Source organism: Sylvia atricapilla, chromosome 6 (assembly GCF_009819655.1).
Source record: "Sylvia atricapilla isolate bSylAtr1 chromosome 6, bSylAtr1.pri, whole genome shotgun sequence".
Lineage (NCBI taxonomy): Eukaryota > Metazoa > Chordata > Aves > Passeriformes > Sylviidae > Sylvia > Sylvia atricapilla.
This window is the reverse complement of record NC_089145.1, coordinates 18,368,953-18,394,872: the sequence shown is the minus strand read 5'-3', so window position 1 is coordinate 18,394,872 and position 25,920 is coordinate 18,368,953. Positions and strand designations below refer to the sequence as shown.

The following is a 25,920-nucleotide window of genomic DNA, read 5'->3' as shown; positions in this document are numbered from 1 at the left end:
AGCAGTACTCTGGAAGATGATCAGTATCTTCTGTGACATGTCCGTGCTTTCAGCCAGGTCTTCAAAACCTCCACACTTGGAATACTGAAGTGGAGTTAATTTACTTAAGCCCCAAAAGCCCATTTGCTTGCTTCTGAACTGGCAGAGACAGCAATGAAACGAGAAACACAACATCTGCCCTTCCAGGGCCCTGTTTATTAACTGAATATAAAAATAAGATCATTTAAGTGCAGAGGCACAGTAATCCACTCCGTGGTGAAAAGATACCTTGGGTTAGCAGTAAACAGAGTTTACAATACCTTGTAAACAGACCTCTTCATAAGCAAGAAGCACACTGAAATATGACACACACTGGATTAAAAGTCCCCTGTTGCAACAGTACTCCACACTTCTCATCTGACTATTTGGGAGCACTTCACAAAAGGTGACAGCATCCTTTGCTCTGTTTTCAGAGGAGCACATGTGAAACAAATAAAACACAACCTGCACTGTCAACAGCTGAAAAGCGCTACAGCGTTTTCAGAGGATGGCAACTTACACCTTGTTAGATTTGTTTATAAATTAATTATAATGGCCAAAGCTACTGTACATTATGAAAATGTTAAAAAAATTATTCCTTTCTTATGGTTTTACAGCAACCCGTTGCACAGTTGAATAAAAAATTAATTTTTTTCTTAATACAGTACATGGCATTTCTCCTCAATTGCACTAGAAGTAAATTTGGAAGCACTTTCAGTTTGTGTTACAGACCGACAGAATGGAAAAACAAGTCGGGCAGACTTTGAATCTCCTTTCCATCTTTTGCCCACTATTTATCCCCACCTCTTCACATCTCTGAGTCCACATACATTCCATTGATCAGGTAATCCACTTGTGTGTAATCTTTCTTCTTGTAGCTCTCATAGGCCTGCATGAGGAAAAGAACTAGAACGGTTATGAAAAAGAACGTACCAACTAAAAGCACTGCAAGTAGTGAACTTTTATCCACTAAGTACTGAGTCAGCGGCTCGGCAGCAATAAGAAGATACTCATTGTCTGTGTCCTGAGTTTCTGTGAGGCCCGAAGATGTTGTTTTGGCTGCATCTGTTGGAGCCACGGTTGTTGAAAAGATATCAGATATTGACTTTATCCCATGTTCAGTCGTAGTTTTTACTGTAGGGGCTATAGTTGATACCATGGCACCTCTTGTAGAGCCCAAAGAAGAAGTTGATTCATTCAAGGATGCTGTGGTTGTATTTGCTTCTGGCATTAGATCTGGCAATGTGCTAGCATTCCCTGGATTCCTGGAGTGAGAACTCTCTGTTGGGATGGGTGCCATGGAAGCGTTGGAAGGTGTTTCTGCATCCTGCGGGATGGAGGTGATCAGTGTTGTGTTCAGTGTTGTGTTCAGCCCCTTCAGGTCAGCTCCAGCAGTGGTGGGACTGTCAGAGGGCGGGGCACTGGGGCTGCTGGTACCTGGCCTAGGCAGCTGTGCTTGGGCACCTGCTTCAGAAGCAACAGTGAGGGGAGCAGAAGGTGAGGGTGATACTGAGACAGAGCTACTATTTCCTGATTTATGGCTGGTGGTCACCATCTGGGTGACATGCTTGGAAGTGGAAGTAGAGATGGTACTTTGAAGGGGAGTAAAGGCAGAAGACGACATGGCTTCAGTAGAGGTATCAGAACCTCCAGAGGTGTTTGAGGCTTTGGCAGTTGTTTCATAAGTGGTAGAGAAAGTTGCATTTGTAATGTTTGTTGTTGTTATGGCAGGGGTAGTGGCGGTATCATTGCCTGCAATTGAGTTTCTTGATTTTCTAGCTGAGATATCTCTCTTCTCAACCTCAGACAAATGCCTCAAATGAATATTGTGAGTCTGAGCAGTTAGAGAAAAGTTGTTTTCCATACTGTGTTGGTCAATCCGTGCACTCAACACCCTCTCTGTTTTCTGCGGATGGCTCTGGTGGTGAAATAGGGCTGTTTCCCATCTGCCGCTGACAATTCCTTCCAAAAGACAAAACAAATTACTTTTGTAAGAATAAAAAACTCTCAAGCTCAAATCTAACCTCAACCCCCCAACATGCAAACCAGAACACATTCTGCAGTACACACAGTACAAGTGGAATAAATCAGTCCTGAATTCAGCAAGAACATGAAAACTCAAGACCCCCCTGTCTTTATTGCACATAATCCCTTTGAGGCTTTTTGGTTTGTTTTTTTCTGCCACAAACCTCTAGTATTTGCCCAACCAGGGAAGAATTAATTTCACAAAGGGGAATAATAAAGTAGAGAGCTACAATGCAGAAGCACAGTATCAACAGGAGCAGCCTTACAAATGTCAGCTCCTGAGAAGACAACTCATGCTTTCAAAGTTACACATCATCGACAAAGCCTTTGTGCCTAGATTCATAATTTTCACTTGTCAAAACTGAGCAGAAATTTCTACTTACACCTTCATCCATCAGGATAATTTCCTTCACAACTAAATGAGCTAGATTTACAGTGACATAAATCCCATCTGCTTATCACAAGTCCAGTTGTACCATTGCAGAGAAACCTTTGTCAACCCAAAAGAACCATGAGCAAATTCGTGTTTTTAAACTCGGGTACAGTGAACTCTTGAAACAAACTTTAGACGATTGATTTCCCAATTATAAATATGCTCCATTTTGTTATTGTGTCACTTTATTAAAATTAAATACCCTGTCACTGGAAAGTCACCATGAGCAATTGCTGCTCTGATTAAAGAAGCAGTCTGTTAACTCTGGAACAAAATCCTGGCAATCGGAGAGAAAAACAATGCCAGGACATTTTCCTTTCTCTGAAAAAAGATATAAATACATCTGTTATGCCTTTATTTTCACTAGGACAGCATGTGGCATGCAAATGGATTGAATGAATGTTGTCTTCAACAGGGAGACAAACTGTTTCTCAGTAAGTGTTACAAAAACTATTCAAAGACACATCATGCACTCATGCAAGGGCCAGAGTCCCTAGGACAAAATGAAAGTTATTTCAGTGAACTGTACCTACAAAATCACCCTTCAGGCATTTCACAACCCATCTTCCTCAGCTGAAAGCCTATCAAGGGTTAAAATGTCGGCACTGAAAGCAAAAGAATCAGGATTCTGGATTTCTCAGAAGCCTGAAACATGGCTTTACCTGCAAGCAGATCTTTGATGTCTTGTTCTCCAGCATTCTGGCACACGCTCAGCTGGTGACACTGCAGGAGGAGGCAGTGATTCTGGTAGGGCACAGACCAATTACAGTGATGGCTCCCTGAAAACAGCAAAGAAAATGGATTGCTGCACACAGGATACCAAACACACTGCTTCATGCCTCAAATTAAAGAATTGATGAAAAAAAAAAAAAAAAACAAAACCCCACAACCGAAAAAACCCCAAACTACACAATATCTAGAAGGTCTGTCCTTAAAGGATCCTGACTCAGCCTTAGTGCAAGTAACGCCAATGAAACCAACACTGCCAATGCAGCCTACCCACCTGTGTCTTCCGGTACCAGCACATCCTGACAACAGCAATTCACTCACCCAGAAAGGGACAAACAAAGTGCACTACAGTTAGGACCCATGTAAATTCATCTAGATGTCTTAATGAGGAAAATGACCATTAATGACCAGTAAAAACAGCATCTTTATTAGGTTTCTAACCATCTGAATGTCAGATACTCATCCACCTGAGCCAAGGTCTCATCTTCACCATAGCATCACCAGCTTTTTGTAGGAACTACAAGCTTTCTCATCTGGCTGGACAGGATTGGGGCCTTCGTAAGGACAACTAAAAGACTCTTTTAGAAGTTTAATTCTTTATAGAGACACCTCAAAGGTAGTGAGACGGCTTTTACCTCAATTTAACCCTCATTTAACCCTGTGCTGGGTTGCAGGACAAAGTGGTTCCTTCCAAGGCAGAAAACACACACAAATACCAGGGAGCAAAGATTACTCGTTCTAGTGCAGCTGTCTACAACAGCACTGCTCACTTGCAAACATCTGGCAGCAGGGAATAATCATTCTTCAATTCAGTGACCTAACACTGTTTGCACGCTATCAGTGCACACCAGCAGCACATGCTGTTTCTTATGGAAGCTTGAAGGGCCCTGGGAAGCAGTTGTCCTGGATTCAATTTAACTAAAGCTGTCAGAAGTTATTCAGCACCACACAGAGAAGCTGTAACTACAAATGCCTGTAAACAACTGGTATTAAAAAAGAAAGTCGTCAAAGGAGCAGCTGAGACCTTCAAGGAGCAGGAAATGCAGCTGGAATTCCATCCAAGGGACAGAACCTCACCTGAAGCACCTGGGCTCTGACAAGCCTGCCTGCATTGCTCTTCACTTGTAAGCCTGTTTATTTGCACTACATGGACTCCTCTCCCTTTCTGGACAGAAAACTGGTGTTCACATAAACAGATGGAAATCAGCAGGAAGAACACAATGGCAGTCCACATCTTCAGGGCTGGCCTTACAGGGAAGCTTCTCTTCCCAGAAGAAATTCTCTCTTATATCAGCTTCAGATCCACTGCAATATACCTAATAAAAAAAAAAAAAAAAAAAAAAAAAAAAAAGGAAAAAGAACAATTTATATCCCTATGAGCAGGATGAAAACATACAAAAGGCAGGCAAGTATGATTACACTCCACAAATAAGCAAGGGCTGAGGCAGGAGGAGTAAAGACCTTTCTCAACTTCCCAGTGAGTCTCTTTCTTTGGAAAATGTACTTTGCTCTCCTTCCCTCATGTCCCAGTGGAGAACAACTTAAGTCAAAAGCCATGTGTACAAAGTCAGTCTCAAAGCCCAGAAACATGTGGCAGCACAGACATGATGTCTTTGGACACCTTCTGGGACTCTTAATGTTGTGCCCAGGCTCAGCAGAAGGGTTTTCACCAGTTTGAGCACACTGATAATAAGGGGAACTATAGCCCTGGCTCTGCCTTTACACCAAGCCAGTCAAAACCAAGTAAGCAAGGTTGATTTCTGCTTTGGTTTTCCTACTCATCACAAAAAGCTCAAAGAAATTTTGATTGAAAACAAGCAAAACCCACTATTTCAGGTCTTCTTTACACAGACACAGCTGTTACTGAGGAATATGCACACCAACAGTAAGCCTTCATTTCACCACATAAAACAACAGATAATGTCTTTCCTTCATTATTAATGCACACATGTGACTTTGACCCAATGGAGGGGCTTTCATCACTGAAGACACTGAAACAGCTCCCACAGACATCAGAGCACATTAATAGCTTCTATCTGGATTTACCCTCTTGTTTTAGAGGGTTTTGGAGCTTTGTATGACCTTCCAAACAGTTCAGTCTAAACTAGACCTATTGTAAACCTCTTTCCTAAGTAATTTTTAGGGGCAATCCTCTTCCTCATCACTAAGGCAAGCTTTAGTCACCATCCTGAAGTTATGAAGAGAAATGTGACAGCCTTCCAAGAGTGTTGAGATTCAGCTTTGTGTGACATCTCCGAGATGGATGTGATGACTGCAAAGGCAGTTCACAACACAGAATGAGCAGCATGTGTGAATGGTATAAATACCACAGTGAAGAGCATCTAACAGTCCTCAGTGATGTGCGTAAGACCCTAATTTAGCCATCCAGGCTAGAAGTCTGTTTCAACCAGGAGAACTTCAGCTTCAACCATGCTTGTGAATTTAAGACTCTATGAGCAATTTCTCCTCAAAAAAAGCCCCAAAATTGTTTGTAAGCTGTGACTCAGATTACAATATTTTGCTGCTTTGTACCATTACACTTTTGTTACCAATTTTTCCTTCTGCTGTATCCTAAAGCCCCAAACAGGGCAACAGAGTTTTAGCTTCAAAACCACCCTATCTGAAAAGGGGTGAAATATAAACAGCTATCCCAAGCTTCTCAGAGGACACACAGTATACAGGTTCACACTGGAGCTAAAGACGGGGACAAAACTTGATATAAAACGCAGTGCCTCAAATTCAGTTTTCCTAGTCAACCTTCAAGTTCCCTGAGTAACTAAAGAGCCTCCTCCCTGACTATTTATTCTGGTAAAAAGAGTTATTTTACCTGCTGAAAATAGATGGAACGTTTTCAGATCTTCTGCTCTCCCAGAGAGATGGGAAGCCCAAAATGACTGTAGGGCCCTTGCACTGCTGACCTCAGCTCATGCAGCCCTCTGCAGCTTTTTCCCTGGAGTGAGTGTACACAGCATCACACTCACTTTGTGTGAGCAGGTTTCTCAGTGCAGGCAGAAGTTCAAGCCTGCGTCATCTCACCTGGCAGCTGGAAATGTTTCCAGATCTGACCTGACAACAGAAGCCTTGGCAGGGAGAGGCAGCTCAGCAGCCCCATCTAGTCCTATGCACCGTGACTATGCCCAGTGCCCAGCCAGCACCAGCTCCACCAGGGCCTCTCTCCCATTACACACTGTGCAAACACAGCACCACAGACTGACTTGGTTCTTTCCTTATCACTTCTTCCAAGTGCACCTTGGCAAAGTTGAAAGAATCAGGACAGGACAGGAGATGACCTGGGCAGCACCAACACAACCTTTCCAACATGCTTCATCAGCTGCTGAGGAAAGCAGTCCCACATTCTCGTCAGGCAATACTAACTTGTGTTGTACAGCCAAGCCAATTTCCAATACTTTTCCCACTGTCCCAAACTGCAAGGCACTTTTACAAGTTTGTCCGAGTCTTTATCACACTCTTACTGTCACTCGTCACATATGTTGTAGATTAACCATGGAAAGCTGCAGTTGATAAGACTGGGAGCAAGGGGAAAAGCAAGGGAAAACATTAGATATTCTGCCCATGAGAGATTTTCTTAGAGCAGACAGCAAGGACTTCCTTTGGACCCCAAATCCTTCAACTTAAAGCAAGTGAATTGGGTTCCCTCAAAGACATTACAGGTACCTCTCCTCAGAGCACTGTTGGGCAACCCACCACATGGTGCCAAATTAAGTGACTAGTTGGGAAGTTCATAGGCAGAGTTTCAGAAAGCAGTACTTAACCCACAAACAAAAAGGAAAAAAAATCATTAATGTATTTTACATTTTAAAGAGTGCAGCTTATGTCCCTTTTCGAGATCCAGGGTTTATAAGGAGCATCATTTTACAATCTAAAAGTGACCCTGAGAATGAATTACCTGTAAAATAATGTATGCATACACTGCTTTAAATAAACTCGTAAGGAATAACAGCAATGAATACAAACACTAAACATTCATTACAGAAGGTTTTTTAACACCTTTAGTAATAATTTTGCAATTATAATAACCACCCTCAAAGAAGAAACAACTTGCATTGCATTTTGAAACTGCAGATATAACAGCATTATAGGTATAAATAAATACTATCAGTATTATTATTATCATTAAAATCTCAGTTTTAGGACAAATAAAATAATAATATTAATCTCAATCAACCCAAGAACTACATATATTTGCAAGATCAAATGATCACACCAGTAGCTAGAAGCTGTTGCATTAATATGCATCTCCTATGCAAAGAGATGTTTTGTATCCCCAACTACATCAATTCACAAGAAGTCCTTCCCATCACAGCTGACTTTGGTCCCACTTGACTGCAACAACTGGAGAGCAAAACAAAATGCCAGGAAATTACTCCCACCTCTTCCAAAGGCAGCCTTTCTGGATGAGGCCAGCACTGGTTTAGGGGAACATGGGAACATGGCAAGCTCATGCACAAGAGATTTCTCTCTTTCCCTCTCACTAAACACGGTCTCCTCAGGGGCCAACTGGCAACACCTCCCCTAAGGCACTCAAGACAAGATTACAAGCTTAAAACACTTTTCACTGTCCTTTAGCCAGTTATAAAAATCCATTTGCAGACTGCAGAGTGAATGCATGAAGCAGACAAATAAATGCACAGACTGTATCAGACAAGCAAACAGCTCCTTTCCAAGACCAGTGAGAGGATAACCAGTTACAGCCATACCTTAATGCAGTACAGATGAGGTTTTGGATGCTGTATTAAATATCAGAAACTTCATCTAGAGGTGTGGTTTTTTGGCCTCTCCCACCTTAGCCAATTCCATTCACCCAGAACAGGAGTTACAATTACTTGCAGATCACTTTTCCCAAGTTAACAACTGCCCTCTATTATCCCAAGAAATAAGCTGTATTTCTGACTTCCTGTCACACTTCTAGCCAGTCCCACAAGGCTCCACCTGTACCCAGAGACCCCTGTGAACACCCACCCCCACACTTACATCCCAGAACACTAACACTAACATGTTGACCCCTGCCCAGATAACACAGTGCAATGCTACTGTTCCCCTCAGAAGTCATTTTCAGAAATTTGGCCAAAATTCACTCAAGCACTACCGTCTCCACCTATAGAATATCCCCAAGGAAATTCAAAGCAAAACCAAACCACAAAAGAGAGCAACAAATAAAATCTAGGAAAAGACTACACTCTGAAGAATACAAAGTTCACTTTTGTTATCTGTGGCTGTAACTCTGCAGGGAACAAGCATGCTGGCAAACCAGAATAACTTTGAGTCAACAACTGAATGACTGATGACTTTGCAATGTACACACATATCCAGAGGGCACTGCCTGCTGGGTTTCAGAAGAGTGCCTTGCTTCTTGCTGATCTCACAGTCTTCAAGCCAAGGAATTTATACAAGTAAAAAAAAAAAAAATCATTATTTCAAAGAACAATGATCGGGATGTTGCAAGAGCAGAGAGAAGCCCTTGGAATATATAACCCTCCATGCCCCCCCCCCCAGCCTCAGCTGTTCCTGGTTAAGCAGCTGCAAGGTGCATGCAGTAACTACACCAGGGCGAAGAGAGAGACAGAACTAGACCAAAAAAACCACAGAAAGAGACAATGTGGGTGTTAGAGATCACAGGTACAAAGTGTGCAAAGCAAATCATTTAGGGCAACACAACACATGCTCCTTCGAGTTGTCATTGAAGAGCCAGGAGATACTGCCTCAAAATTCATACTCACAAGTGTGCATAGACTAGGTATGAAATTAAGGTCACAGTTGCAAAGAAATATTCTATCTTCAGTATAACAACAAAGCAGCAAAAACAGGGGTGGAATACCTTTTGCAGACAACAATGCTACTCTCTCATCAAACTGAGAAGGCATAAGGCCTGTTTTCCAGTTGCATTTGCTGCTAAACACTTGACATGCTGTCAGCTCTCTAAACAAGCGCAACATTTCTCTCTTTAGAAAAACAGAATTAAACCAGATTTTGCTAAGGCAAGACAAGCACGTCTCATGTTGTAAATCGAAGCAAGAATACAGGAGACAGGGAATTTGCACTGCAATCCTCAGATGCATTTTACTTCCCAAGCTTCTCTCCAAGACTGAAGATGCACATGTAGATAGGTTTGGAGACAGAAGGGGCAACACCAAGGCACATGAGGCTGAGCCAATGTCAGCTGAGTATGCCCAGATGAAGTTAAATGTTTCTCTGAACAGCAGCTTTAGAGCCATTAAGCTCCTTTGGCTCCCCAAGAAAGTTACTGACAAGCTGCAAAGCTGTTTCTACCATCTTTATCCATCTCGATCTCTCTGTTCCTTGGTTGCCCACTTGTTTCCTCCCTCAGGGCACAAGGCAGCTTATACAGTTGAGGACAATCCACATTGTCACTACTGAGGCTTCATGACCATCTCACTTTGCCTCTGAAGAAATAAATGTTAAAGCCTAAAACTCCTAAAGCAGCATCACCCATCCATCATCCTTTCTCACCCATATTACTGCCATGTGCTGCAGTTTTGATGCTCAGAAGTACTACTCAGCAAAACATTTTTCTGTGAAAAATGATCAGACAGCTATTTGATTTATGAAAATGTGCCTTGTTTTGAAATATCTGAAACAATCTAGTTTTAATATACAGAAAAGCAAGCTGCCAAAGGCTAACTGCATAAAGCTGTGACTGAACAATAAATCTGTCAACAAAAATACCTTTAAGCAATAAAAACGTGTACTGTGGCTCAACTGCAACCTTCCCTATTCTGGTCTGCACCCGAAGCAGATAGAAGCTTTCAGAAGTGCTGTTGTCTCATGGGAGCTGGAGATCATATGCAGGGCATTTCACACCATGTGTTTCAAATTAACCAGCTTTCAACAAGACCCTCAAAGGAGCCATCCCAGTGGGCTCCCACATGAGCCCTGCAGCCCTTGAACTAACACAGAGCAAAGTTCATCAAGAAGGGTGAAAGGCAAGCTCCCCATGTTGGTTTCCCTAAGTGCCTGCAGAAGCAGGTACTCTGCACTGCAGGTGCTTCCTGCTTTGCTGAGGCATGGCATTGGAAGCTAGAACCAGCACATTCCACAGGCACAGAAATAAACTGTGCCTGAGGTGCTATTGAAGCCAAAACTGACAAGTGTGGAGCTAACAGAGGCTTAGCGAGCAGCACTTCAGCCTGAAGTACAAATAACCAAATGTTACTTCTGGCGCAAGTGCCAGTGTGCCAAAGCCTGGTCAACCCACCCACCTCCTGCCCTGCAGAATTTTACCAGAGTCAGCAAATTCTTGGCAATCCAGATCAATTCGAGTTTCAGTGAAATGCTATCTTCCACTCCAGATATTTCTGAGAAATCATTATGCTCCTCTATAGGTTCATGTAGCTGAAATACTAGTTTTAGGCTAATGGAAACACAGGACATAGCTCCATCCAGAACACGAGGTTCTGCAACTTTGCTCAGGAATTTAAGCCTGTGCATGGTTTTCAGCAGAGTTACACATAGCAAAAATGTCACCTGTTACAAAAGTATCAGGCAAAACTGTGGGAGCTCAGAAACTCGGGGAAAGTTCAGTGTTTTGGCTGTTTGGAAACAGCCAAAACACAACCCCAGTGCAATGATTGGAAAGGAATGCCAGCTCAACCCTAAAACGACTGGAAGAAAGGGAAACATTTTTGGCTATTTCTGCATTCTTCAAGGAAGTAAGATCTTTGTGCATATCCTGAAATATGGAAAATAAACACAAATCTTTAAAAAATCCAAACATATGTGGCTTTACCTCCAGTTATCCTCACAAGCAAAACTACCTGAAGGCTCCTATATTATAGGAGTTTTCCTCTACTTAAGCAAACAGCTCAGATTAAAAAACAAAGGTAGTTTCATACGGAAGATCTCGCAGGTGAGATGCAGCCAAAAGACACTCCAGCTTATCTCAATGCAATATGATACGTGGGGAGGTTTTCACCATACACATGTTAGGACAAAGAAGAGATTCTTCCTAAAGTCTCCAACCCAAGGAATACACTCATAGTGATACCAAATAAAGTTTGTTGGCACATGCATCCCTGCTTTGTGATTTTGACAGCTTGAAAGGTGTGGAAATCTCAGGGCAGGGTGGGTGGGAAAGCCTAGCCAAATCTATTTTTTTCCAAACAAAGAAAGAATCAAATGCAGTAGCAGCTCTCCTCATCCTTGCTGGTCTTCCCTGTGGCAAGTTCTTCTTAGCCAGCAAGTCTCCAGGTCACACACCAAGAATTTAAACCTATCTGTTATCAGAACCTAGAGGAAAAACATCCTTCCCTCTCCTTACTCGCATGGACTGCTAAGGCAGCATCTGCAGAAGCGCTTGAGCCCAGCTCTTGGGTCTCATCTCCTACACACCAACAGGGCGGCAGCTGTGCTCTCCTACCTTCTCCCAGGTTCCCTCTCTTCCATTCCAGAGTAACTATTACAGTTTTGAGTCTTGATACTCAAAAAACTGACTAACAACTCAAAGTAAAATAAGCTTGGTTTGAGCACCTCAAAGGTCCTCCAGTACCACAGAGCCCCTCATTCATGGAGGAGGGACTACACAGGCAGCAGCAGGTTCTTCTGAATCCTTCTGAGCTCGATAGAGAAGTTCTGTCTGTCTGCTGCTGATGTGGCTAACAAGAACTCCAAAACTATTCCAGGGGATCACCTGAGTGTGATGGGCATCTACAGAAAGTCAGCAGAGCAGCTCACCAAGAGAGATTACAGCTACCACAAACATAAGTTTAACTTGTACCAAAGACATAAATGTGAAAAGTGTTCTGTATTTTACTGGACAGACGGGGTCACAAATACAGATATTTTCAGAAGCCATCTCAGATGCCTCTGTGCTTGTATCAGTCTTCAATTTTTGCTCAGCAGTACAGCAACAAACACAGAAAAATCCCCGAAGTTGAAACCTCTCTCAAATTTTAACACCTGAATTTGTAACAAAACCAAGAGGTTATTCTTACTCCTCCAGAAGCTGTGGCCTAAAAGCAGCAGGAAGACTGAATCTATCAGAAACTTCTGGCTACTAATTTTATGCCAAAGATGCTCTAATCCTGTAATGAAGGGAACAGTGAACTAGAAAAGCCAAACTACCAACACGATATACCCTAGTTACATCCTGGTTCAAAGATGAGCTCACCATACACTAATTATCTAGGCCAAGAGTTTCCCTGAAAGAGGCTGTCCAAGCTTGGACAACAAAAATAAGGGAAAGGACAAGTATTTGAAAACCACACTACGAGCAGTAATTCTTACTGCTTGCTTCTGACTGGTGTTCTGAAGGCTTCAGCTCCAGTGTACCCCAGCACAAACCTGTCCAATATCATCAGATCAGCAGAACATCATTACAGGTCAGGAATCAACAGGTGGAACAGACTGTGATTGAATGAAATCAGATACAAAACAAAAGATGTGCCAAGAATTAAATAATTTACACTTGAATTAACGTGCACTTCTACCTATCAAACAATACCTTTTGTTTCAAGTTGTTTGCTGCTAGAGACTCTGCAAGACTGGAATGAGAAATGACTATAAATGCAGAAAAGTGAGAACTCAGGCAGCCAGCACTGAGGTACAGCGCTCCTTCAGCCTCATCCTTTAAACAAAGTTTAGGACCCTCAGAACTAGAGCCCAGACCAAGAAGTCCAACTTGAAGGCTGAAGAGTCCCACTAGATGGCTGTAAGGACCTCAAACCTATAAACCTGCCCCTGCCCTCTCAGCTGCCCTTGCTCCTGTCCAACTGTAATAAAGCAGAGGGGTTACATCCCACCAGTAACTTCCTCAGAACACAAGGTGAAGTGGCACCAATGCTGCTTTCCTCAAAAGCTGCAGTTTGTACTAAACCAAGCCCTATAAGCAGCAGAGTCATCCCTACAGAATGTCAGGAATGTCACAGTGACACAACGCACGTTTGGCATCACAACTGTCAACTACTGAGAAGTGTGTTTGCTTCTTAAAATTATCCAGGGATCTGAAAGTTTCCAAAAGAGATTAGAGAAAACTCCAGACAGCAAAGGGTCAGAGGACCAGAAGTCTTTTATTCAGGTTCCTTCTCCATTTTGGGCAGTTTAGAACCAGCATCATCTCAGGATGTAACGGAGAAGGGGACTTCCACTTCAGCTGCGTGGAATTGTATTGTGAGGTAAATCTGCCCAAGCTGACAACTGAGAAGAAAAACTGCACTGCAGTGAAGATCACGTGTTGAGGATTTTGGGGTTAGTTTGGGGTTTATATGCCTTTTTTCTCTGACAGTCACCTGAAGAGGATCTTGCTTAGCAAACCCTCTTGCACTTACAGGCCAAGATCAAAAACTCTCTACCTATGCAGATGCATATTAACATCAACAAAATCAAACAAACTAACCATTTAAACTGCATGCCCACCATTTCAGTCTTGGCTTTTTAAAGCACTTCCCTCCAGCAGTAACATTCCTGGAGATGAGAGAAAAATACTGAAATAAATTTGTAAATAGTTTATTTACAAATTCTCTCCTTCCCCCAGACATCTTTTATGCAGGTGATGTATTTTCAATCTCTGTATGAAATCCTGTGTTACAGCTCTATGTTCACTGGATGGCATTCACTGTATCTTGCCAAGAAGCAACTGTAAATGTGAATGCCTGAGTCAGCTGTTATTCACAATTCTGGAGCATGTACTTTAACTCCAGAAGGGACCTCTGCAGGTGTTATCTTACTGATTTACTGCAAACAAATTTGTCCCAAGACATGTAATAACTTAAGATTTCATTCAGTAGAGGGGTTTGTTTTCAGTCAGTTCCCAGGGGACAGGTTGCCTACTCCATGGTTTGCTTTACATCTGTTTCCACTTTCAGAGAGGTCAAAGACCAAGTGCAGAACATACCACCCAGAAAGAACTGCTTACAAATATTGCCAAAACCTTCAGGAAAAAAAAAAAAAAAAGGGGCAACCAAAATCCCCCAGCTCATCAGCATTTTCTGTTTTTACTTTATTTTTAACCTCTTTCATTCAGATATTCCTTAAGAGGGTGGATCATCAGCACTGGAAATCCACTTTTGCTACAGCTGTTAATTTACACATTTCATTGCATCAACATATAGCCAGCTTCTATGCATTACAAGATTTTCAAAGCCTAGAAATCCTTGCAACCTTTGCAATGGACAGAAAAGCAGGAATGTACAAATACATGGGATTCAGTCAAAAGCTATTTGCTAAACAGCAAACAAACACAATTCCTGCTTTTGCTTACCAAGTCAGCTGGTAAGAAAAGCCATCTGCATTAGGGCTCAGACCAGGCCACGTGCTTCTCAAACTCAAGCAAGTGTCCCTGCAGAACATTATCAGCTGTTTCCACATCAGCATATCTGTCTTAGGCAGTAATTCACTCACACAAAGCCCATGTTTTAACTTGATATGTGAGAGTAAGTTGTGTAGCCACTGGCAGGCTCATGACATTGCATTCCCTTGCTGGCTTCACTACCCAAAATGTGCCCACTGGAATCAGGGATATCCCAGACAGTCAGTGATGCATTTCAGCCACAGCACTCCAGCCACCTCAGAGATGGTCACTACAGCCAGAACAACGGGTCCTGCCACTTCCACAATGCAAATATAAACTGCTGGCAATCCCTTAAAAAAAAATCCTAGATGAAGATATAATTTCTGTCTTAGCAATGCACACTTGAAGCCCAGAAAGCCTGGGCTGCATCAAGAGCAGTGTGGCCAGTAAGTCAGGGGAGGGAATTCTGCCTCTTTACTCTTCTCTGGTGAGTAGTCCACCTGGAGTGCTGTGTCCAGCACCTCTCCTATGAAGAGAGGCTGAGAGAGTTGGGGTTGTTCAGGCTGGAGAAGACAAGATTCTGGGGAGATCTCATTGTGGTCTTTCAGCAGTTAAAGGGAGCATATAAGAAAGAGGAAGATGGACATTTTACAGAGGAAGACAGCGATAAGACGAGGAGAGATTTAGATAAGATGCTAAGAATAAGTCCTTCACTGTGAGGGTGGTGAGGCAGTGGTACAGATTGCTCAGAGAAGCTGTAGATACCCCTTCCCTGAAAGTATTCAAGGCCAGGTTGGAAGAAGCCCTGAGCAATCTGATCATCTCTGCCTGTGGCAGGGGGGTTTGGAAACTCAAAGATATTTAAGGTCCCTTCCAAACCTAACCCTTTTATGATGGGAATAAATGCTTTTTGCTTACACAGAGAATTTCAAGATTACACTGGGCATTTCTCAGTGATTTCATTTCACCTCTCAGAAATCCTCATTCTTAACCCCCCTTAATAAGCTGATCTCTGCTTATCTTATGGGGAAAAAAAACCAAAAACCAGAAAGCTTTCTTCCTCACCACATTCTCCTTTTTTAATTAGATACAGGAATTTCAATCTAGATTCTACTGCCAGCAAGACAACACACTGATGATGTAAAGTTTCATCAAAAGGATTAATGGCAGAGAGGAGTTTTGCTGACACAAAAACACCAGTCCAACCTTTGTAATATGGGTTAGGTCCACAGCACACCAGGGCATCAGTTCAAAGGAGCAGAGCAGAGGCAAGAGAGATCAACCCTCCCTTATCTCAAAGGGTGGGAAACGGGGTGTGAAGACTGAGTCATTTCTGTATAGCTATAGGAGGAACTGGTCAGAGATGGGAGTGAAAACAAAAATCCAGTCTCTTGAAATACAGTTTAGTACACAGCCACAAGACAGCCAGCTTCTCCTATGAAAGCACATACATAGTAAGTGTGTCATTAGGAGCATCTCAGGAACATCCAGAAATACCTGCTGAGGGATTTGTCTTTTCAGATGGAGAGAGGGAAGAGGAGTGTTCCTATAACATAAATTACAAACAAATCAAATTCCTGTATCAATATTGATATTCAGGACATGATGTATGCTGAGAAATGTGGAAGTAAAGAGATTACACAAATGCATGAAGCAGTCTCCTCTCCAGTTAATGGCTGCAATGTTTGTAACAAGCGTCAACCACTTTGTATTCAGACCACTTCTGCCTTTATTTCCTGTTCTCTAGTTTATTCCTGGTTGGTGAACAGATATTAATTTTGCCCTCACCAATATGCACATGCTCAGTTCCTGCTGACTTCTACAGAGTTTCCCTGTACTAATTGGCTTGTTTCACAGCAGTTTCAAATCTATCCAGAAAATCTTAAAGCAAAAATTAATGATTTTGAGTGTAGAAACTTACCATGCAAACACTTGTAACTGTTTTCTTGCTGTCAGGAATTATTGCGCCTTTAGGGAAAGCAAAAGCCAATAAAAGCCTGGATACAGTAGGACTACAGCTGAAAGCATAGGGAAAAAATTTGAAAAATGTTATTGTATGCAACCAGAGGGACATTTCTGTGAGACTGTCAAAGCATTTTTACAAAGAGGTGGAAGAGTGGAAAGGTTTATCCTGCTTTCTATACAGAGGAGGAAAAAAAAAAAAAAAAAAAAAAAAAAAAAAAAAAAAAAAAAAAAAAAAAAAAAAAAAAAAAAAAAAAAAAAAGAAAAGAAAAGAAGACGACTCAGCAAAAGAACATGCTTAATCCTATTAAAATTAATGAGATTTCATCCTGGTCTCCACACACTGGTTGTAGTAGGAGTTGAACTTAAATGGATTTAAAACCAGATTTAGTTAAAGTGCTGCAAAGTCTCCTCAAGCCAAACAAATATAAATCCAACACAAACATACATGTAAAATTCAACACAAATTGTACCAGCTACTCTCCTCCACCTTTTTTTTTTTTTTTAATAAAAATCTGTAACTGGGACACCCGAACTCAAGAGAAATATAGACTGACATGTTTTGCTGGACAATTGCATAAGTAGTTCTCTGGGTTTGGCACAAAGTCAGAGTCAGGTGGAGCCAGGGAAGGCAATCTCTGCTCTCCTGGACAGTCATTGTTAGCAGAAGCAGTGAAGGGGACTTGCTGAATATCTCAAGAAGTTAATTAAAAGGTTCTTGTACACAGACAACCTCCCCCTCCCTCTCTGTGTACTTGGGGAATAACAGAGATAGCTACGGGGGCTTGGACACCCCATGGCCATATCTGCAGAGCACAATTTAGTTGTCCTTTAGGGGACACAGCCCTCCTGAGTCTCTCCAAGCAAAAGAGCCAGGAGCCGTGGTGATGCACAGAGATAATCCAGGCACACCCCTGCAACCCATACTGCCAGCAGAGGCTAAATTTCCTGCTCGAATGGGGGACCAACTGGTTCCTCAAGCAGCTGCAAGATATACACACGGACTGTGGGTCCTGCCACCCTGGGGGACAATCCAGCTGGCTGCAAATAAACAAGTACCCATATCCCTGGCTCTCTGCCCTCTGTTCCCTTCTTCACAGCAAATCATCCTGCAAGAAAACAACCAACCAAAGAAGCACCCAGCGTGCTTTCCAAATGGTTGACAAGTTATGTGAAACAGGAGGAAAGGACATGATGAAGAATCCAGACCCACACACTGTCATTCCAGAGACCTCACATTCTGCAAAGGGTGTTCAAAGATCAGCCTTCCCACCACGGCAAAGCCACCACTGGAGACATGGTTTCAGTCCCATCCACTCCGAGAGCACTACACAGCACCACCTTGGTGCCAGTGCAGCAGCACGCCTACCTCTCAGCACTAAAACCCAAGATCTGAGCCTTGAGGAGGCTGTGCCCAGAACAGCAAAGAAAAACAAAGCCAGCAAAGGAAATGGAAGACTGTCAGTCATTTTGGCACCCATGGTGACGGGCATTCAAAACTGCCCCGAGGAAACCTCACTCCAGTGAAATGACAAGAGCAGCAAAGCAGAGCCCTCAGCTAAATGCAAGCTTTTCACCTACAGAAATGAGCAAGCCAGACAGCAAAACAGCAAGCAGCCAAGTGCTACTTTACACACCAGCAAGACAATCATGTGGTTCCACTGAGCATTAGAGTCCACTTCTGCAGTTCTTGTTAGTTTCATTGGATAAGTTGTTCACAGGAACATGCAGGAATGTCCCTGCAGACATCCTTCAAGAAGGGAGTCTCCATACCATGGCAGAGAGCAGCTCTTCTTCCCTGAATGAATTGCTGCCAGCGCTCCGAGCACCCTACCTGCATGGGGACTCTCCTGGGTTGCCAGCAGTCAAAAGCTGGAGGAGCTGTGAACCCAAAATGCACAACCATGTCCTGCCTGCACTAATTTTCAGCACTGTCACTGTCCCTGCAGTGCCAGAAGCATCCTTAGACTCCAGCTGCCAACTCACAACTCCTTCACCAACACCCCCAGTCTAAGCTGTAGGAAGGGAACCAGAAATGACTGGAGGAATGAACACATCAAATGCTTGCTACCATCAAGCAAGAGAGGGCTGAACAGCAGTTTATTTCACAGGACTTCTCGGCTATCAACAAAGCCAACAGCCCTCTGGGAGCCTTTTCCACACCCAGACAGACTGGGTGTCATTGACATGTGGGGTATGACAAAGGATTACACCTGCAGAACAGGCTGAAAGCTGGGAAGGGAACCAACTTTGCTGAGCCAGAGCACACAGCGTCAGATGGCATCCAGCAACAGCACACACAGCAGGGACACTGCCCTCTCAGTCCTTTTAAGAGTAGGAGGAAAAAAAAGTCATAAAGATCATCTTGTCTGGCTGATTCAGCACAACCCATGGAGTTTCATCCAACAATTACTGTGCTGGATAGGGGTGGGAAGGGTATCTCATGTACCTCACAAATGAACTTTGAACCAGCTGCATACATAGATAAAGACTTCTTCAGAAAAGCATCCCATCCCAAGGGAAACAAGGACAAATGGCCAGCTGGTGTGGGTTGTCATTGCTCTGCAATGCATAGCAGCTGAAGAACTACCTGCAAGACCTGGTGAATTGACTTTTTCCTCCAGCTTTCCCATGCACAAATATCTCCATTCCCTAATGTCCCTGCAACATTTTCCCTTGAAAATTTAGCCAGTAACATACGAGTGAAAAGTCTGCTAGTACCTTTCCTGTAATCCAGGGTATGCATGCAGACATTTTAAATACATCATCAGGTCTTCAGCATTGAAGTTTTTCATCACCAAAGCTTGAAATTTTGCTTGCAAATTACTCCCATAGCCTTCAAAAAACCTGTGCCAGGAGACTTCCCTGAGAAGGCAGAGGCTTCAGATTGTGTGGATGTGCCAATAAGAATTTCAATAATAGATAACCAGATGCATAGTCTGTTTCCTGGCAGACAGGTTTATAAATCCAGCAGGAACTTTGCAATAAAAACAAAAAACAAAGATGCCCTCACCAGCACATTAAGAGCCATGTAGCCTGGAATTTCTTCCCCAAAAATACTAAAATAATATATGTGTGCATATATGCATTATATATACATGAAAGCCAGATCCAAGCAGCAAACATGCACAGCACATGCACAAATCTACTACAGACACAAAAGCTAATAAAAATTTATGGATTCTTTCAAAATTATCCATTGCCACAAAACAGACTGCATTAACATACATGGTAGTGGTTGATTATGGTAGATAGATTAGAATAACACAAAAATACATGTACTTTTGAGACAAAAACATTGCATCAACCTGCATCCTATAGTCCAGTTTCCAAAGCTACTTTGTTCAGTCGCAAACCCTCTGAGGACTAAAGGGCACCAAATGTTCACTTATCAGCAAGTTTACAATCTTCATCAAAACTGCACTGCAATCTATCTTAAGGTGGGGAGGATTTCTAGGGTTTGTCCCTTCAGTAAGCGGTCAGATAACTCACTTTATCAGGAAAGAGCAGTGGTGTTGCATGACCAAGTCTGGCAGAGATTCAGTCAGCTAACATGTAGGACATCAAGGCACATTACTTGACGCGATCCTGCGACAGGAGTTTTCTCTGCCAATCCTAGAAAACAAAGTTTGGGAGACAGAGGGGAAAGTTAAAGGATTTGCTGAATCCACCAGATGAAGATTCACTGCAATAGGATATCCCCACAAAATGCCGTGTTTGAGAGCTTGGTCAAAGAACGGTATTTACTCTTCCTGCCATTTCCTGGACTCCACCTGACACCTTGCTAACACTGCCCAGGGTACAGTTAAACCTTCTGAAAACCTTGGCTTAAGGTAGGATAAACTGAACAAGATTTCAGTGTGATACCACAGGATGCCACTTAGCAGCGTAACCTCACTTGCACACATGTAACATTATTTATTCAGACACACGATAGATTTACATATCAGTGATGCCATGCCTAAGGGTGGCGACTACTACAGACACCGGATCCTTGAGGTGGTCCATAGGGCCTAAAAATGTTTCACTCGGCGGTGAGTTTAGCTGCTGAGTCAATCACCTCCTCCCCGCAATGAAACCCAGTTCTCCCCGCTCCCGCCTCCCCGCAGACAAAACCATCCCCGAGCGTTCACAGACCGCAGGGGAGCACAGCCACCGCTCCCTCCGCTGCTGCGGGGGCAGGGCTGCAACTTACTGCAAAATTTATTCGCAACTCGTGCCACAAATGTACTCGCAACTCATGTGGCGGTTCACGGGAACGGCTGCCCAGCCGCCGCTGCCATCTCGCGGACCGCGGCTCCCCTGGCCCGCCGCACCCGCCCGGGCTCCGCGCCCCCCGGAGCCCCCGGCACGGCCGCTCGCCCGGCACCGCGTCCTCCCGCCCGCGCTCCCTCAGGCCCAGTCACCGCCCGCCCGCAACTCACGACGTGGCGGGGCCCGCGGCAGGACGCGGCCCCGAGGCGGGAGCGGCGCTCGGCCGGCGCTGGCGCGGCCCCCGCGGGCAGGGAAAGGCAGGGAAGCGCCCCGGGAACAGAAGGGAAGGAACGCCGGAGCCCCGCGGCCCCGCCACATGCCACGGCCGAGCCCCGCCCCGCCCGCGTCCCCATTGGGCCGCCTCCTCCGGCCCCGCCCCTCCCGCTCGGGCCCCGCCCCGGCCCCGCCCCCGGCGCTGGCCCCGGAAAGGGCCCGGAAAGGGCCCGGGGGCAGAGGGCGGGCGCTGCCCGCGGAAGTGACGAGACACCGCGGCCCGGCACCCACGGGCGGTGGGGGTGAAGTACGTGGGTCCCCGCAGTTCTGTCTAGGGCACAGCAGCCACAGCTGTGCTCACTCAAGGCTGTTTCCCTTCTCCTCCTGGGTTTTCCGCCGCGCGAGCTCCGGCGTCACCGGCTGCGGGCCGTGCCGCTGGACGCGGCTCTGAGCAGCCTGCGCTAGTGGGAGGTGTCCCTGCCCGTGGCCGCGGGGCTGGTGCTGGATGAGCTTTAAAGCCCCTTCCAACCTAAATTATTCCATGGTTCATTATCACCACCCAGCAGGAAAAAAAAAAAAAAAAAAAATAGATGGGTGTACTGACTAACAGCGTCTTGCTATCCCGGATTATGAGAAACACACATTCTACCATAATCCAGACATAAGTGTTCTCATATAACCCCTACACTGTGTAAATCTTTGCTTTACTGGACGTGCCAGTCCACTGCCCACAGCATTGCTTTAACAGAGAATGCTGCGGAAATAAATACCAAACCAAAGACCAGAAATCAGCTCTTCAGCGATTGTTCTGTTGGTTTGAGTGCCGATGCTTATGGAAAAAGTTTGCACGTCGTCAGCCCCCAGCTGCTTGGTGCAAACCTTACCAGCAACAGAGCCTTGAATATTTTATATACCATGTACTGCTCGTGTATATGCAAATACCTGAGCTGCACTCTGAAGTGTAGAGCTGGCTCCGAGAAATGGCATCAGTTGAAGGACTTCAAGAAACCATGGGTGCCCATTTTTGTGCAAGCACACTGTCTCCTGAATTCAGCTCCTTTGGGTTATTTCCAGATTCCCCAAAGAAGAGAAGCATTAGACACTGGAAGAAGTTCTTTACTGTGGGGGTGGTGGGTCACTGCATCAGTTCTCCCAGAAAAGCTGTGGATGCCCCATCCCTGGCGGTGTTCAAGGCCAGGCTGGATGGAGCCTGAGCAACCTGGTCTAGTGGGACGTGTCCCATCCATGACAGATGGGTTGGAACTGGATGATCTTTAAGATCTCTTCCAACTGAAACCATTATGTGGTGCTATGAAAAAAGAGTCATCAAAAAAACCATGCAGAAACCAGCCTTGTGCACACACAGACACAGTCCAGACTGTGAGATGCTTCACATATTAACTGTACCATTAAACAGGTGAGGAAGGAATCCTTGTTTCTTCAAGTCATGTATGGATTTGTCTGCTACTGCTAATATGGCTGTAGATGAAAGTGATGCCAAAATCATTCACACATCCCAATGTAATTTTAGAACACAAAAATTTTCTTTTCAGAATGAGCAGTGAGGAGGAGGAGGCGGAGGAGCTGAAACCCTGGTCCATCAGTTAATTAAAAATAGACATAATGCAAAGTTGGCCAGCACCCTACATTAAGCAGTCAATTTAAAGCATGTCTGTCTGTATACATTGTATAGATCTATCATTCCATCATTCATATAGGATATCAGCATTTACTGAAATATTCCCTCCTTTCCAAAGGAGGAGGAAGGGAGAAGGAAGCTCTGCAAAGTAAGAAAATTAGGAGAGACAGTTGAAGGGGGGAGGGGGACTGTCTGCTGTATAACAGATTATCTGGCAGGACCAAGCACAATGGTGGAGGAAATATTGTGAAGCTGTTGGCATGTGGCCCTTAAGGTTGGTGTAGTGTAAAACGAGCACATTTCTGGGAAAAAACAGTCCCAGGAGAAAAAAAAGACCCATAGAGAAGTCCAGATAGGCAATGGGAAACCACAGGGACTGAAAAAAAAGCTGTGATCATGCAGCCAAAGAGAGTGGGATGTCATGAATGCGCCCTCACTCACCTGTCTCCTTACGATGCATGGAGAAGGTCAGTTGGGTTGTTTCATTTGAGGCACCCAGAGGACAGTCTTGAAGTGTTTGGAGATCTTTGCAACTTCACATGTCTCGTGTGAAAAGCCAGGGTACTAAGACATGCTTGCAATAGCAGGTTTTCACAGAATATAAATGAGCTTTCTGTTGGTTTGCATTTATTCCAGATTGTCAGGAGAGTAGAGATTATGGGATATAACAAAATGCTATCCAAGGGTTTGGGACTGGAGGTGCAGGAAAGGAGATTTTAGGATATTGGTTTAAACACAAATGGCCTCAGTACAGTGAAGCTATGTCCCAGGCATTAACCCATTTGGGGACTTTGCACTGGCTGAGCTGGAGACCAAAAGGCAGATCTGTGTTTAAGAAATAACACGTTTCTGTTTTAAGAACAGATGGTGACTTGAATGGGGAATATTTACTCTTCTGGATTATTCAAATAAACGTAGGCAGTTAATGCAAATTATACTCATACATCTCCTATTATGTCTAAGAAAATGTGGAACTACATTAAAACATAAAAAGGTTGAAAGTCCCTGCCCGGCATTGTAATGGCCCATTTTGTCCAGTGCCAAGAGAGGCTCCCACCCTGCTTGGGGAAGCTGTCCCCCCAGGGAAGCATCATCTTTCCAGCTCTGTGTGTGGTACATACAAGCTGCTATAACAGAGTTTTAACTTGGTGTACGCCAGATTCACCTCTGGTGTAAGCTCCAGTCTTAATTAAGCCAAGAACCTATTTAGCCTGCTATTATTTTTTTCTGATAACCATCTTCTCATGGAGGACATGCCTGTGCCAACTCCCAGGCTGCGATTAGGGAAGAATCTGGCTAGAACTGTTGACAATATGTTTGCACAGTACTAAATACTATTTAATATGATCTATAAATATTTACACTTGGAGGAAGAGATTTGCTCTTTGCATAGTTTGCAGGCTGGCATCTGCTAGACTGAATAAATTACTAATGAAAAATCACATTGTGGAGAAAAAAATTCCATGATGATTCTTTGGAGCTTTTATTTTTAAAGACAGTGGTGTGCTAAGGAAAAAAATTCCTTGGGAATTACATTCTCTGCAAAATACCAATGCTGGAATAGGCACTATTGCTCTGTGCAACTGAGGCAGCAAAGACTGCAGGAACACTGGCTTTCCTAGGCTGACAGAAGAGACATTTTAGCTGGGGAAAGAGAGTCCTTGTTCTCCAGCAGTCAAGTGTACAGTGGCTGGCTTTAGTATGGCAGTCTTCAAGGGAATTACATTTCTTTCTGATCTCATATCTTTCCCAGCCCTCAATTCAGTCCCACCAAATCATGAGTCTGGCCAACTCTTCTAATTTTTGAACGTTTTCAGAGCCTTTTAGCCTCCTCAAGCAAGACACTGCATATGAATCTTGAATATCATTCTAAATTGGTTTTGGTGCATGTGAGAAAACATATGGAAATGTGAAACAAGTGCCCTTAAAAGTGATAATGTGGATAAACATATCTAAATTTCACTGAGATTAACTCCTCATATTTGAGCAGAGGGATTTCCATCCACTGATAGCAGTAACTTAAAAAATTTCATAATTAAATCCCAAATGCTCTTTTTAAACTTATTTTAAAGCCAAGACTCTGATGTTATTTAAATTTAACAATATACATCAAATTAAAGAACTGGTCACAAGGAGAGAACATCAGATTGACTGGATTTTTAATTATTATAAAGCACTAAATGTATGCAAATAGCTATGAATTATCTTCTCACAGATAATTACAACATTACAACCTCGGATATAACATTACTGGGGACCCATCAGGATGCTCCTGTTTATGTTCAAACTCCCTGTGCCACCAGCATCATGCTATTGCAGCTTTGCCATGAAAAACGCATATCACACTCTGCCAGAAGTCCTTCCTCTCAGAAGCCATGGGAATCTCTGAAGCACGAATTAAATACACATCACCTCCTCACAGAAACAGCCTGAAAGATATTTCTAGCAGTGCCTTGTCAGATGTGTGTTGTACCTGACATCATGGAGCAACATGTTGCCATGTCCTGCACTCATCTGTCTTTACTTAGCTGTCCTTTTATCCCTTCCATCTTTTAACTAAGTCTAGCTGAAAAGGGAGAGTACCTGGGACCAAAGAGAGCCACAAACTGTGCAAGAGGTAGGGCAGAAAGGGGATATCAGAAGACTGCTAAAATTGCTTTGGGGTAATGGCACAAGGCAGAGAGCAGCTCTGGAGGAGTTTTTAACCACAGCCCCACTGTTTTGCCCTGCCAACACACTGCAGCCAGGAAGATCCCTTAGCCAGGCACAAATGGAGGCTTCATCCGTGGAAGATGTTGTGAAGTCTGCATGGGAGCGCTGTTGTAGCTCACCTCTGGGCTGCACTTGGCAGCTGTGCTCCATTAAGGTGGCCTGGCACACACTTCAGCAGGCAGTGCTGCCGTCCTGTACCTATGCATCCTGTATATACCTATACATCCTGTAGGCTTATATAACAAACCAGAACTGGAGCTTGCCAGATGAATTCGTTCCAATTCCCAAGAGTCCAAATCCACGTTGTTGGCTGTCCTGGCATTTGGATTTCTCTTGACGCAGAGACTCCAACATCACCACAAGGGGGAGAATGTGATGCTTTCTGCTTCTGCTTTGTAAATGTTCATGTTGAGAGAGATGCGGCACTTGTCCGATGCTTATTGTACAGACACACACAAGAGCTGCTCCTCATATGCAAAGCATCCTTCTGCAAGGGAGCAGACAGGCTTTGCTTCACTAATGGGGGTAGAAAACACTTCCAGTAGTAATTGATTATTTTTTCCTAAGAAAAAGTGAAACGAGCTGTCGCTGGTCAGTACAACCTGCCTTGTCCACAAAGATTTTGTGCACGCCCCTCCTGGCATAGGTGTGACCGTACAGGGGAGTAGAAGG

The 25,920-nt window shown here is 43.9% G+C and overlaps 2 protein-coding genes across 4 annotated transcripts in view; one reads left to right on the top strand and one right to left on the bottom strand.

The window, feature by feature from the left end:
* The window catches only part of APIP (APAF1 interacting protein), a 529,312-nt gene that overhangs the window by 500,422 nt on the left and 2,970 nt on the right, over nt 1-25,920 (top strand). The window lies entirely within an intron of this gene.
* Nucleotides 176-21,009, bottom strand: C6H11orf24 (chromosome 6 C11orf24 homolog). 3 transcript variants are annotated; one of them, XM_066321021.1, is made up of 6 exons: nt 20,855-21,009; nt 19,923-20,045; nt 16,390-16,486; nt 4,283-4,521; nt 3,139-3,255; nt 176-1,980 (listed from the first exon to the last, which is right to left on the bottom strand). In XM_066321021.1, exons 4-6 carry the CDS (start codon nt 4,437-4,439, stop codon nt 827-829), a joined length of 1,428 nt encoding a protein of 475 aa, XP_066177118.1. In that variant the 5' UTR covers nt 4,440-4,521; nt 16,390-16,486; nt 19,923-20,045; nt 20,855-21,009; the 3' UTR covers nt 176-826. The 3 variants fall into 3 exon arrangements, with proteins under 3 accessions (XP_066177118.1, XP_066177120.1, XP_066177121.1); XM_066321023.1 differs by lacking the exon at nt 16,390-16,486; XM_066321024.1 differs by lacking the exons at nt 16,390-16,486; nt 20,855-21,009 and adding an exon at nt 20,626-20,766.